Source organism: Podarcis erhardii (assembly GCF_964252035.2).
Source record: "Podarcis erhardii genome assembly, chromosome: 11".
Taxonomy (NCBI): domain Eukaryota; kingdom Metazoa; phylum Chordata; class Lepidosauria; order Squamata; family Lacertidae; genus Podarcis; species Podarcis erhardii.
Genome location: NC_138501.1, coordinates 187,821 through 202,859, shown reverse-complemented (window position 1 = coordinate 202,859; position 15,039 = coordinate 187,821). Strand labels below are relative to the sequence as shown.

At 46.6% G+C, this 15,039-nt stretch overlaps 1 protein-coding gene across 4 annotated transcripts in view; it reads left to right on the top strand.

Annotated features, from left to right (window-relative positions):
- DOCK8 (dedicator of cytokinesis 8) overlaps window positions 1-15,039 on the top strand; it is a 162,571-nt gene that overhangs the window by 55,120 nt on the left and 92,412 nt on the right. For all 4 annotated transcript variants that reach the window (XM_081880898.1, XM_081880897.1, XM_081880896.1 and 1 more), the window contains 4 exons: window positions 4,556-4,649; window positions 5,402-5,564; window positions 11,089-11,206; window positions 11,629-11,699. In XM_081880898.1, coding sequence (XP_081737024.1) covers window positions 4,556-4,649; window positions 5,402-5,564; window positions 11,089-11,206; window positions 11,629-11,699 — 446 coding nt within the window. The remainder of the gene's footprint in view (window positions 1-4,555; window positions 4,650-5,401; window positions 5,565-11,088; window positions 11,207-11,628; window positions 11,700-15,039) is intronic.

Below are 15,039 nucleotides of genomic sequence, written 5' to 3'. Positions count from 1 at the left end.
TTGGTGGTTTCCCCCCTTTTCCATTTTTTGTACACATCCTTTTTTAATCTTAACTCAGTTAAAAGTTCTTTAGATAGCCACCCTGGCTTCTTTAGGCACCTTCCATGTTTCCGTCTCATTGGTATTGCCTGAAGTTGTGCTTTTACTATCTCCCTCTTAACAAACTCCCAGCCATCATGAACTCCCTTTCCTTTTAGTATTACTGTCCATGGGATCTCACCCAGCACTTCCCTAAGTTTTATGAAGTCGGCTTTCTTAAAGTCAAGAAATTGAGTCCTAGTATGCTTGGCTGCTCCTTTCCGCTGTATAGTAAACTTCAGAAGAGCATGATCACTCGCGCCTAATGATCCTTCCACTTCTACCCCACTAACCAGGTCATCAACATTGGTTAGGACCAGATCTAAAATGGCTGTTCCTCTTGTTGCTTCTCCCACTTTCTGGACAATGAAGTTGTCTGCAAGGCCAGTGAGGAATCTGTTTGACCTTATGCTCTTGGCTGAGTTTGACATCCAGCAAATATCCGGGTAATTGAAGTCCCCCATTACTACTATCTCCCGTCCTTTTGCATGCCTGGCCATCTGTTCCTTGAAGGCATCATCTATGTCCTCCGTTTGGCTTGGGGATCTATAGTAAACTCCCACAATGAGGTCACTGTTATTCTTCTCTCCCTTAATTTTGACCCAAATGCTCTCACTTTGGCTTTGAGGTTCTAAATCTTGCATCTCTTCACAGGTATACACATCCCTGACATATAACGCCACTCCTCCTCCTTTCTTGTCTGGTCTGTTTCTCTGAAATAGATTGTATCCCTCCATTATTACATTCCAGTCGTGGGACTTATCCCACCAGGTTTCAGTGATGCCTATTATGTCATATTTAGTTTGTTGTACCAAGTGCTCAAGCTCATCTTGTTTATTTAATGCTTTGCGCATTAGTGTACAGACACTGAAGTCCATTAATCATTCCCCCGTGTCTCTTATTTAAGGATTTTTTTCCTCCCACCACTAGGTCTGCGTGCTGTTTGCTCCATTTGGTCTATGACATTTGGATGATCATCTTCATCAATTGATAGACTCCTACCTTCAGGAGCACTGTCTCCCTCCCCCACATTAGTCAGTTTATTTTTTTTTTTTTTAATAATTTTTATTGGGTTTTTACATTTTATAACAACAAACACACACACAAAGACAAACACACACAAATACAATTACATACCCTAATTTTCTTTACCCACTTTCATTGACTTCCCCCCACCCCCTCCTCTTACATCCCAGTTCCAATAATTAATTCAGCAAGTTCTTACCTAACCTCTTAAACATATTCATATTGCTTTTAAAAATTAAATTCTTTTTGTTTATCTATATTCAACTTATCCAATTCTCTTATAATCATTAATTTCTTTTTTTTTAAGGTCGATCTAACTTCCCTTCCACAAATTTTCCCTTTATTATATTAATTATAGGTCACATTGACCAAATAAAACAAATCATAACATTTTATAATTCTATTCTCTCTCCCCCCCCCCCCGCCCCGGTTTCTGTCCCTTCCCAGACAAATGTCCAAAAAACAAACAAAAAATAGTTCTTAGCCCGGATTCCTCACGTCCGAGGCGTCTGATTCTCTGTCAGTCCCTCTCTGCCAACTATATTGGTAATCCTCTTTGTTGGTCCTAAGACCCCAAAGGAGTTCAGTCAGAGTCACATCATATTTTCTTTCATCCATAATGTTAAAAAGTGTTTGCTGCGAAGGACCATCTATTTTTCCATACTCAAGAGGAAAGTCCCAATCATGTTGCTTTATTCTTTTTAGTTTTAATATTCCAAGTACTCCAGGGACTTCCCTCTTCTTCTTTCTCATCTTTCGCAGATTTGTAATCCAAAGGTCTTCTTGCTCATACTCTAACAATGCAGATTCCTGGTTGATATTTTCCACTTGTGGTGTCGGAACTCCTTCTTTCTTCTCTGTCAATTCCAAAGGCATCTCTTCCTGCTCAGCTGCAGAGTTTTTGTCATACATCTCCTTTGTGCATTCAGCAGAGTTGTTTGTTTCAGAATTCAAGGTCATAAAAACTTTACTCAGAGCCATACTCTGCTCTTGCAGGATTCCCACGAGAAAGAACATTTTTTCTATCTCCGCCAGTAATTTTCCCTCTGCAGCCATTGTAATGTCACTAATTCCCCCTAGGGGGCTTTCAGTTATTTAGTAGTCCTTTTCCAATAATCTGTTACTTTGTTATTATCAATACTTTGTTTCCAATCGCCTCAGTTCAAATGTATCACCTTTAATTCAAAGAGTTGTTAAATAACAAAATTCTTTACTTTATCCGCCCGTTTGACAGCTTCTTTGACAGCTGTCAAACTCCTTTCACTTCTTCCTCCGGCACCCAAATAGGACACTCCCGGGTTTTTGGTGGGGATTACACACAAAGTTCCAAAGTTCCTCCCTTTCTCTCCAGCACAAAATCTTCTTCTATCAAATTTGTGAAAAACTTTTAAATCATCAAAACAGTATTCATTCCGCCTTAATTCTCCGTTCCTTGCTTTAAATCGTCTATAAGTAGAGGGGGTGCGGACTTCCCTTTAACACATCCCCCGATCGTGCCGAATTCACAGGATAAAATTTTTAAAGTCCAAATTCCACTACTCACGGGTCCTTTGTTATCCAGTCCAAATTTTGGGAAGAAAGTCAGCGCTCTCCGGCCATGGCTTGCGGCTTCGCTCCACTGAAGTAGCGGTCTACTCTCAGCACCACGCCACTCTCCGTACCCTCTCCGTAGCCTTTTAAAAGGCTCTTCGTGGGTCGGGGAGGGCGCTTAAGGTGCCCACCGAGTCACCAAGTCCGCAGGCTTCCGCGCCTGCGGTTTCTGAGGGTCCCCGTGTCGCCGGCACGGCAAGACCCGTCTTCAGTAGAGCCGATTCCCTCCGGAGCTCGGAGGGAATCCGCCATTAGCCGTTCGCGCTAACCCGGAAGTCCCCACATTAGTCAGTTTAAAGCCCTCCTGATGAGGTTTCTGAGATTTTTGGCAAAAACATTCCTCCCAACTGTTGTGAGGTGCAGCCCATCGCTTGCCAGACGTCCATCTTCAAGAAACTGCAGTCCGTGATCTAAGAATCCAAACCGTTCCTGTTTACACCATTTGCGAAGCCAGCTGTTCACTTGCCATCTCATTTTTGACCACATCCAACTTACCCATCTCATTTGCCTGTCACTCCAACTTACCCACCTTATTTTTGCCATCTCATTTTTGACCACATCCAACTTACCCAGGTTCATGGTTCTTACATTCCAGGTTCCTATGTGTCAGAGCTGCCTCTAGGTCCCAGCTCACAGAGGACCAACGCCCGGTTGATGTAATGTACAAAAGTCTTTATTGAAGTTTAGTTTCCATTTCAAACCCCAGAGAGTGCAGCCCTACGTCTTGACTCTAGATCGGCGAAGTCCCCTCTGAGTCACTACCCCTTCCGCACCAGTTTAAGATCCTAGCCCGGCTCCACCTCCTGCGCTGTTCCTTCCTCCTCTGGGTCCTTCTGCCCCCTGGGGTTTCCTCCTTCCTGGACTCTTCTGACGCTGACCCCCCTGAGTCTTGCCCTTCCTTCCGGCGGGCTTTAGGACCTGGCTCCCTATCCGGGCTACCTGCTGTGCCGCTCGCCTGTACATTTGAACTTGGCGCGCGCGCCCAGCCGGTGACTTTCCTCTTGACCGTTTCCCCGCTCTCCGATGTGGCCGTGGTCAATCCTGACTCATCTCCTCTCTCTGGTGGTGAGAACACTGGTCCCGATGCCTGGGACTCCTCCCCCCCCACTGCGCTCTGGTGGGGAAGCTGGTCCTGATTTCCAACTGCTGCTCAGGGAGTCCCCGCTGGCCCCTTCCTTCTGGGGTTTCCCCCTTGGCACCCCCCTCGCCCTGGCCATCGGCGCTCCTTTCTGTGAATCTTCCGATTCGCTGGAGAGACTCGTGGAATCTCTCTGACCACTGTCACTGCCTACACCCCCCTCGGATTCCTCCTCCTCGCTCTCCATTTGCTCCATCTCCTGTGTCTCTGCTCCTGAACCCCTGACACTATGCAATATTTTTCTTTACAGCATTGGACTTTCCTTTCGCTTCCAGGCATATCCGCAACTGAGCGACCTTTCGGCTTTAGCCCAGACGCTTCATCAGCTCTGAATCTACTTGTACTTGTCCTCCGCTCTTCCTCAGTAGCATGTTGGACGCCTTCCGACCTGAGGGGCTCATCTTCCAGCGTCATACCTTTTATATGCCTGTTGTCTTTGTCCATGGAGTTTTCTTGGCAGGGATACTGGAATGGCTTGCCGGTTCCTACCCCAGGTGGATCACGTTTGGTCAAAACTCTCCACTATGACCTGTCCATCGTGGGTGCCCTGCATGGCATAGTTCATAGCTTCTCTGAGTTCTTCAAGCCCCTTCGCCACGGCAAGGCAGTGATCCATAAAGGGGCCATTATGTCATAGTGTTTCATATATAGTTAGCTGCAAAAGAAGATATTTGATTATATATATAATCGTGAGACTGTTATCAAATTTCTCGCTGTTTACAGGAAGGAGATCGGCTGACTGATGAAGACTTATTCAAGTTCTTAGCTGATTACAAGAGATCGTCTTCTTTGCAGAGAAGAGTGAAATCTATACCAGGTACTTTTAATAATAAAGCTAGGTCCAGCCATATACAGTGACTGGATTCAGACAGGCTTTCCCAGCTCCATAAGCGATGGCTTATTATCCTGGTTTGTTCACTGACATTAAGCCACTGTCCACCATTTTGGACACAGTGAGGAAATTGGGATTAATACAAGTCAGGAATGAAATACCTAAAGATGATGGCTGAAGGAAGAGCATTCCGCACAGCACGCCTTCCCTGCTTCATAAACCCTGGTTTGTCAAGCTGAGAAAGATTATCCAAACCTGGCCAAGTTTGTTTCTTAGGATTCCTCAGGTGTTGGAGCAGGCAAGCAGTATTCCTGCTATTGGGGATTTGTGCTGGAGTACTGTATTTGCTTTGAAGGATTCATCTATTCTCCTTGCCACCCCGGGCTTCTCTTAGCATTCCTTCTCCTGGGCTGAGGCTGAGGCTACCTTACCTCAGTTCATGTCATGTCATTATAATTTTCCCTAATCAATGCTTTACCTTTCCTCCCCATTCCCATTTGTTCCCCACTGCATCAAATGGCAGGTGGTCCTGTGAGAATCACCTCATGCTAAATATCCTGTGGAGGATGGTGTACCCAGTGTTCACACTCTCAGCCATCTCAGGCTGTGTACATGCTGAGACTATATGTGAATCAGAGTGTATTGACCTGTCTCATTTGTTAGATTTGGCATTTTCTTCTGTCTTGTTTATTTTTAATAAAGCATTTGTCTTTCATGTTACTATATTTTGTTTAAAGGATTGCTCAAGTTGGAGATCTCCCCTGCTTCAGAAGGTCTCAATTGCTGTCTCAGCCCAGAGTTGTTGCTGGTGAAGCCATTCCCTGAAAACCGCAGTCGGCCTCATAAAGAGATTCTGGAGTTTCCAGTACGAGAAGTCTATGTCCCCCATACTGTATATAGGTAAGAGGATTAACATGATCAAGGTAAATCCATTCTCTTCCTGGATTAGGACCCACATCTAAATCAAATAAGCTAGACCTCTTGTCTAGTTGGCATTACCAGGTAATGCTGTTGAAGACATACGGGGAAAGTAATTCATAGCAAAGTTAATCAGACAATAAATGTTGAAGTATAAAAAGCTGAGGTTGCTGAATGCCTCCTCAAACTTTATTTGTGGTAATTCTAGTGACAGAGAAGAACTATTGCATGTAGGGTGGGGTGGCCCAGTCAAGATGCACCCTGGGAGAGGATTTGAGAAAAGTTTTGCCCCTTTCCTGGGAGCCACTACATTTCCATAAAGAAATCTGCCTCCTTTTATGAGAATTGATGCAACTGTGAACAATTGGGATAAAATGTTAAGTGGTTTTTGAAAGGATTAAAAATGTCCTCCTTGTATGTTCAGTGCCCCTCTGTCTTTATTTACCCAGAATAGCCACTGACTTCTGCTTATGTATGGTTGTCCACATTTGGAGAGATTGGGAGTGGGGGGGTGCTCTAAAATACTGATAAGGAGACTTGCTGGGACCTCCTCCCCATCTTACCTGCTGGTCTTGAAAGGTTAAATCTGTGAGACTAGGCAGGGGGTACGGAAGACAACTGTCATCTGTCCTGAGTCTGTGTGCATGCCAGTGCGTGTTCATGAACACTTAATACATCATCCAGCACGCTGCCTGCAATTGCACAATTCAACTAATGAGGTTTGTTTTGAATAGTCAGCAGCCTATCATGAGGCAAATAAGTGTTTCCCCCCTGTGTCTATTCAGTGTGCCGCTTGCTTATACGTCTGTGCAGAATAGGCTATGAATGAATGAATACAGCTTATAAATGGCTGAGACTTTTGAAATGTGCAGTGGATGTGCAATGTGGTAGTGATCCTTGACATGAAAACAAGAGTCTCACACAGTACATTTTGTGCTCATTTCCACCTGTGAAATGTTAAGAGGGTGTGCATACCAGATATTAACACCCATTGCATTCAAAACAACAACAACTTATTTATACCCTGCCCTGGACACAGAATTGACCTGCGCCTCCATGGACAGCTGTGAGTCCAAAATGACTCCCAGGCTGCGCACCTGGTCCTTCAGGGGCACAGTTACCCCGTCAGGGGAAGCTGAGGTTGCCTCTGGGTCCAGTAACCCTCCAGCCTCTCCTGAGCTGCAGAGGCTCAGGGCAGAGAGATAGAGGGAACTAAGTTCCCGCAGGAGGAGTGCTCACCTCCAGGCCAGGAGAGGTGAGTCACCTGTGGACCAGGGCCGCCCTATGCCTCGGGGCAGATAAAAGCCAGCCAGCCCCAGTCCCAGGTTGCAGGAGCAACATTGTTGATAGCCTGTTCCTGCACCCTGTCCTGCTCTTTTGCCAGAGTTCCTGACCTCACCCGACTCCCTGCCTTGGACCCAGCTTCAGCTTTGATGGACAGCCTCCATACCGCACCCTCGACCTTGGACTGGACTCAGACCTCACTGCACAGTTAACCCTCAGGACCAGCACAGCCATATTGGCCGCATCTAAAGATTTTTTTTTTAAGAAGCGGTTTGATAACCGCCTCTTTCAGCGGGTCTGGGAAGGCTCCCTCACAGAGAAAAGCATTCACCACCCCACCAAGCCCATTGCCCAGCTCTTCCCAGCTTGCTTTTATAAGCCAGGATGGGCAAGGATCAAGGAGACAGGTGGTTGGTTTCACTTGTCTAAGCAGCCTGTCCACATCCTCAGAGGTAACAGACTAGATGGGGCTCTAGCGCTCTCCCACCCTGGCCCTGAATCTGAGTGACTTTATCTGCAAAAAACTTTGCAAAATCATTGCAGGAGATAGTGTGGCCCGTACTGGGCCCCAATGGAGCAGGTGATTCTGCTAAATTGTACACCACCTGAAAGAGTCTCCTGCTACTGTTTTCTGCAGATGCAATAGAGGCGGTGAAGAAGGTCTTCTTCGCCATCACTGTCGCAACTTGGTAGGCTCGACGTTGAGCTCTAACCCATGTCCGGTCCGATTCAAAATGCCACCAGCACTCTAGCTGTCTCAGCAATTGTTTCATTGCCCTCAGCTCCAGGGAAAACCATGGGGCTGTCCGGACTCCATGCAATCGGAGAGGATGCTTCGGAGCCAGACAGTCAATAGCCCTTGTTAACTCTGCATTCCAGAGGACCACCAGGGAATCAGCAGAGAGGCCATCAACATGGGATAAAACATCCGCTACCCCTCTCTGGAAACCATTTGGATCCATTAAGTGGTGGGGGCGGACCATCCGAATCGGTCCCACCTCCCTGCAGAGGTCTGCTGAAGTTTTATTTCTCTAGTAGAAATGACTGAAACTGCCTAACCTACTGTTTCCATACCACTGTTCTGTGTACTCAGTAATTTGGGGTGCAAGTCCTAGAATACAGATGAAGATTATTAATTTTTGCTTGAAGGCCAGATTTCCTCTGGGGGTCGCAAGCCAGCAGTGGGTGTGACCAAGACAAAAGTGGGCATCCCTATCTTACTCACTATGTGTGCATGTACACACACACAGTACAGCACATCCCACTCAAATGCATGCATTCATCACACACAGAGACATACAAGCATAATTTGCATTCAACACACACATTCTCTCAGCAATCCCTGTTTCCTTCCTGCAACTTCTGCTTCTAAAATCAATAATTTGGATCAAAGTATACATTCCTCTGTTGCCCACTCCCAAATAATCCAGAGAAATGCCAAGGAGGCCAGCGGCCTTTGTCTGGCTCAGTTCTCCAAAAGGATATGGGAGAATGTGATGCTAATGTCTAATACCAAGATGGAGGTCTATCAAGCTGCTTTATGGAAGTGAGTCATGGGCACTGGTGCCAACTTCAGCGGGCACTGGGTGCTTGGCACCAACAATTCTTTTGTTGTGGGTGCCCAGCCTCTGCCCCCACTAGCTTTGCCCCCCCCCCACCACTGTGGCACCCCAGCACCACCCAGCATTCCGCCCTGCCACCACTGCCCAGCCTTCTTCCCCTGCCACCGCCACTCACCAGCGCTCAGGTGCCATGGTGGTGACTGGGCTGAGGCCTGTGTCTTCATCATGGTGCCTTTGTTGGGGCCCACTATGGCCACAGATGGAGGTTGCACAGCGGCCAGAGTCCTCATGGCAGAGGTGCAGGCCCCGGTCCAGGTGGGTGGCACTTGAATATGCAGTGCTGGGTGAGATCCCATGGACAGTAATACTAAAAGGAAAGGGAGTTCATGATGGCTGGGAGTTTGTTAAGAGGGAGATAGTAAAAGCACAACTTCAGGCAATACCAATGAGACGGAAACATGGAAGGTGCCTAAAGAAGCCAGGGTGGCTATCTAAAGAACTTTTAACTGAGTTAAGATTAAAAAAGGATGTGTACAAAAAATGGAAAAGGGGGGAAACCACCAAAGAGGAATTCAAACAAATAGCCAGCACGTGTAGACACCAAGTCAGAAAAGCTAAAGCACAGAATGAACTCAGGCTTGCTAGAGAGGTTAAAAGCAACAAAAAAGGCTTTTATGGGTATGTTCGTAGCAAAAGGAAGAACAAAGAAACAGTGGGGTCACTCAGAGGAGAAGATGGTGTAATGCAAACAGGGGACACAGAAAGGGCTGAACTCCTCAATGCCTTCTTTGCCTCAGTCTTCTCCAATAAAGAAAACAATGCCCGACCTGAAGAATTTGGAGCAAATGATTCAGCAGAGGAATCACGGCCCAGAATAACTAAGGAGATAGTACAAGAATACTTGGCTAGTTTAGATGTATTCAAGTCTCCAGGGCCAGATGAACTGCATCCAAGAGTATTAAAAGAACTGGCAGATGTGATCTCAGAACCACTGGCAGTCATCTTTGAGAATTCCTGGAGAACAGGCGAAGTCCCGGCAGACTGGAGGAGGGCAAATGTTGTCCCTATTTTCAAAAAGGGGAAAAGAGAGGACCCAAATAATTACCGCCCAGTCAGTCTGACATCAATACCAGGGAAGATTTGGAGCAGATCATTAAGCAAACAGTCTGTGAGCACCTAGAAAGGAATACTGTGATCACCAGTAGTCAGCATGGATTTCTGAAAAATAAGTCATGTCAGACTAACCTGATCTTGTTTTTTGACAGAATTACAAGCCTGGTAGATGAAGGGAACGCAGTGGATGTAGCCTACCTTGATTTCAGCAAGGCATTTGACAAGGTGCCCCATGATATTCTTGTAAAGAAGCTGGTAAAATGTGGAATTGACTATGCTACCACTCAGTGGATTTATAACTGGCTGACTGACCGAACCCAAAGGGTGCTCATCAATGGTTCCTCTTCATCCTGGAGAAGAGTGACTAGTGGGGTGCCACAGGGTTCTGTCTTGGGCCCGGTCTTATTCAACATCTTTATCAACGACTTGGATGATGGACTCAAGGGCATCCTGATCAAATCTGCAGATGACACCAAACTGGGAGGGGTGGCTAACACCCCAGAGGACAGGATCACACTTCAAAACGACCTTGACAGATTAGAGAACTGGGCCAAAACAAACAAGATGAATTTTAATAGGGAGAAATGTAAAGTATTGCACTTGGGCAAAAAAAAATGAGAGGCACAAATACAAGATGGGTGACACCTGGCTTGAGAGCAGTACATGTGAAAAGGATCTAGGAGTCTTGGTTGACCACAAGCTTGACATGAGCCAACGGTGTGACGCGGCAGCTAAAAGAGCCAATGCAATTCTGGGCTGCATCAATAGGAGTATTGCATCTAGATCAAGGGAAGTAATAGTGCCACTGTATTCTGCTCTGGTCAGACCTCACCTGGAGTACTGTGTCCAGTTCTGGGCACCACAGTTCAAGAAGGACACTGACAAACTGGAACGTGTCCAGAGGAGGGCAACCAAAATGGTCAAAGGCCTGGAAACGATGCCTTATGAGGAACGACTAAGGGAGCTGGGCATGTTTAGCCTGGAGAAGAGGAGGTTAAGGGGTGATATGATAGCCATGTTCAAATATATAAAAGGATGTCACATAGAGGAGGGAGAAAGGTTGTTTTCTGCTGCTCCAGAGAAGCGGACACGGAGCAATGGTTCCAAACTACAAGAAAAAAGATTCCACCTAAACATTAGGAAGAACTTCCTGACAGTAAGAGCTGTTCGACAGTGTAATTTGCTGCCAAGGAGTGTTGTGGAGTCTCCTTCTTTGGAGGTCTTTAAGCAGAGGCTTGACAACCATATGTCAGGAGTGCTCTGATGGTGTTTCCTGCTTGGCAGGGGGTTGGACTCGATGGCCCTTGTGGTCTCTTCCAACTCTATGATTCTATGATTCTGTGTATGCATGCTGGGCACCCATGGTGTGGGGCCCAAGTTGGTGCAGTGTGGGGCAAGTTAAAACCGTCAGGAGTGACACCTCAACTCCTTTCACATGTGCTGCATCAGGAATATTTGGGGTATCAAATGGCAGGACAGAATTCTAAACAAATACAAAAGTCACATAAAATTATCTCTTGGTTTTCTGAAATTTCATTTCCCCCCAGAAATCTTCTATATGTGTATCCACAACGGCTGAATTTTGCAAACCGCCTGGCTTCAGGCCGGAATATTACCATTAAGATACAGTTTATGTGTGGAGAAGACCCTGCCTGTGCAATGCCGGTAAGATTGTTTATTGTACATTTCTAGCCAAAATAAAAATAGGCAGCATTTTAAATTTAAAAGTAGTCCATTAATTTCAGGGTAAGACTGAGCCAATTTATAACAACATATATTTACTAGGTGGCAAAACAGATCAGATAGTAGCCAAGCTAATAAAAGCTGAAATCAACTATGGTGAGATCTAAATGCAATAATAAATATTTTTAAAATGTTCATGTACTACCAATTAAAGCCATTTTTGTTAACAAGTCAACTTTAGTTTTTATATTTTAAATTAGCATTTACATGACCTGAGCCTGATCCAAACCTGACCCTGTCTTCAAATGAATGCCTAATACTGATGCATTATGTTATAACCATATCTTTATGTCTTGGTCACTTTTTAATTAATGTTGTTTAATGTATTATGTTTTGTCATGTAGGTCATTTTTGGGAAATCCTCAGGTCCAGAATTTGTTGCAGAAGTTTGCACACCTGTTACATATCATAACAAGTAAGGTTATCATTACCATCTATGGCATGGGTCGGCAAACTAAGGCCCGCAGGCCAGATCAGGCCCAATTGCCTTCTAATTATTTCTTTTTTATTCAAAGTTATAACAAGACATATTATCCAAAAACATATCCTTATTTCCCCCCCCCATTTTTCCTCCCTCCCCTCCCCCTCCCCCTCCCCCACCCCACCTCTCAACTTCCCTCAGTTCCAGTCTTTGGTTTCTCTAATATTGCTATTTTCTGCATGTTACAAAGTTGTATAGATCCTCAAACTGTTTAGCTGATTATTATCAGTAAAAAAAATTGTGGATGTTTATTCAAAACCTGCCAAGGAGTCCACTTCACTTTGTTGCGTCTTCAGATACTTTGTGAAAGGTTCCCATTCATCCTTAAAGTCACAGTTATCCTTGTCCCGTAGCTTATATGTCAGTTTTGCCAGTTCTGCATAGTCTATCAACTTTCCTTGCCATGATTCTTTAGTTGGGCCCAATTGCCTTCTAGATCCGGCCCGCGGATGGTCCGGGAATTGCCACGTGGATTGCCAGCACGCACGTACTTTCCCTCTCCCTCACATGGCGGCGTTTTACTCCTCAGGGACGGAGCAATCTTGTCCCACGCCGGGCAACGCTGTGAAGGGGGGGGGTGACGCTGCTGCTGCTGCTTCACTTTCCTCCTCCTCCCTCAGTCTGCCCTTCCTTCCTTCTCCATGCCCCTTTTCCGCACACTTTCTTCATTGCCACCTGCCTGCCTGCCTCCCTCCTTCATTCCTCCCATGGCGTTCAGGTGGGTTGTTGCAGTGGCTGCGGCCATCGCTTGTGCGTTGGCGGGTGGCTCTGTCTTCTCTGCGATTCCTCTCAGGAAGCGGAAGCAGCAGCAGCAGCAGGTGGTGAGTAAAAGCTCCAGCGATGCCCCAGTTGCCCTACCTCCATCCATGGCTCCTCCGCCAGGGCTGTTGCTTCTGTCTTCGCTGGCAACTCAGCCTCCTACCCAGCCATGGCACCTGGCTGGCTGGAGAAGCCCAACTGCAGCTATTGGGATGACAACTGGAGCAGGTAAAGCAAAGCACCTTCAGGCCTCTTTGTGGGCAGGTGAAATTTGTTCACTGCCACAGCTTAAGAGGCTCCAGAGATGGCTCCAGAGCACTGCTGCTGCTCCTGTGAGTGTTTGGGAAGACCGCTCCCTCCTCCAGCCAATTCCATCGGGCCCAGGGAGCGGGGCCTACACTCTCTAATACCCTGAGCAGCTCTTTGCAGCAAGTGGCAAAAATGTTTCTAAAATTTTAAAAAATGTTCTTAATCTGCTGCACCTCAAATGGTGGGTTTTTAAAAATATTATTTTATTTTATTATTTTCTTTTTGTTTGGAGAGGGACAAATGTTTAGTCGGGGTGGGGAGTAGTTTAATTTTAGCATAATTGGTTCTTGCTTTGTTTTTACTTTCAATATTTTGTTAAGTTATTGTATAGTTTGTATTTTGCTTTTTAAGGGGAAAGGCTCAGGGCTGCCTGGGCGTGGGCCTCAGCCAACAGAATAGCTGGGGCAGGTGCCATGGGGGGATGTATTGGGACACCCGATCTCAGTGATCATGCGCAAGAGGAGCCATTACGCCAGGACCAGACCGTGTCATTACTGAAGAGGCAGGTTTAGTTGTTTTTTGAAGACTATCCCTGCCTCCAGGTCTGGTCCTGACTGGAAGGATACTGGAATCAGCAAGGGAAACCCACATGACCTGAAAATGTTGCTCTGCAATGCCATATCAATGATTCACTGCCATCCACGACCTGATTGTGAATGGAGGATTTGACCTAGCATGTGTGACAGAGACTTGGTTGGATGAAGCAGATGGGCCTGTCCTTGCCGCTGCTTGTCCACCAGGTTTCTCTTACGCACAGCAACCCAGGTCATGTGGGCAGGGTGGGATTTTTTGCAGTGATTTTTAGGAAGTCACTAGTTTACACTGGGCATCCTATTGGGAAGACCCAGTTTTCTGAGTGCATGTTCTGGAAGTTGGGCAATAGGGGCAGTACAGGATTCCTTTTTGTGTACCAACCTCCCTGCTGCACCAAGGATTCCCTGCCCGAGCTGCTTCAGGTCATGGCGGATGTGTTCCTGAAGACACCTAGTTTGGTTGTCCTGGGGGATTTTAACATCCATGCCGACACGAACTTACAAGGGGCCACTTGGGACTTCGTGGAAAGCATGGCCTCCATGGGACTGTCCCTGAATAAGTTTGGCCCAACTCATAGCCGTGTACATGCCTTAGACCTGGTGTTCACTTCTACAGTTGTGGGTGATCTGACACTAAGTAAAAGCGAAACAAAAGAAGTGCCATGGTCAGGTCGCTTCCTGGTGCAACTGGACTTCTCTGCAGGGAGGTGGGACCGATTTGGATGGTCTGCCCCTGCCACTTAATGGATCCAGTTGGCTTCCAGGGAGTGGTAGGGCATGTTTTATCCCATGTTGATGGCCTCTCAGCTGATTCCCTGGTTGTCCTCTGGAATGCGGAGTTAACCAGGGCTATTGACTGTCTGGTTCCGAAGCACCCTCTCCGATTGCATGGAGCCTGGACAGCCCCATGGTTTTCCCCTGAGCCGAGCGCAATGAAACAATCGCTGAGGCAGCTAGAGTGCCGGTGGCGGATAACTCATTTTGAATCAGACCAGACACAGCCTAGAGCTCAATCTGGAGCCTACCAAGTGGCAATGGCGATGACGAAGAGGACCTTCTTCACCACCTCTGTTGCATCTGCAGAAAACAACAACAGGAGACTCTTTCAGGTGGTTCACAATTTAGCGGAACCACCTTCGTCGCTGGAGCCTGGTACAGACCGCAAGATCTCCTGCAATGCTTTCGCAAAGTTTTTTGCAGATAAAGTCACTCAGATTCAGAAGGAGGTAGACTCCACTGTGGGAGAAGGGCCAGGGCGGGAGAGTGCTGGAGTCCTGTCTAGTTATGTTACATGGGATCAATTCCAATCTGTTACCTACGAAGAAGGGGACAGGCTGCTTAGATAAGTAAAACTGACCACCTGTCTCCTTGATCTTTGCCCATCCTGGCTAAAAAAAGCGAGCCGGGAAGGGCTGGGCAATGGGTACTGCGGGGTGGTGAATGCTTCCCTCTGGGAGGGAGCCTTCCCAGACCCGCTGAAAGAGGCAGTCATTAAAACGCTTCTTAAAAAAAATCTTTACAACCAGTCAATATGGCCAACTATTGCCCAGTCTCAAATCTACCAATCTTGGGCAATGTTAGGTTTAGCGCTTCTCCCACACAAGACTCTGGCAGTTTAAGTAGCTGAGGTTTATTTCTCAATAACAGGCTTACAGCAGTCCAAGTTTCCACAA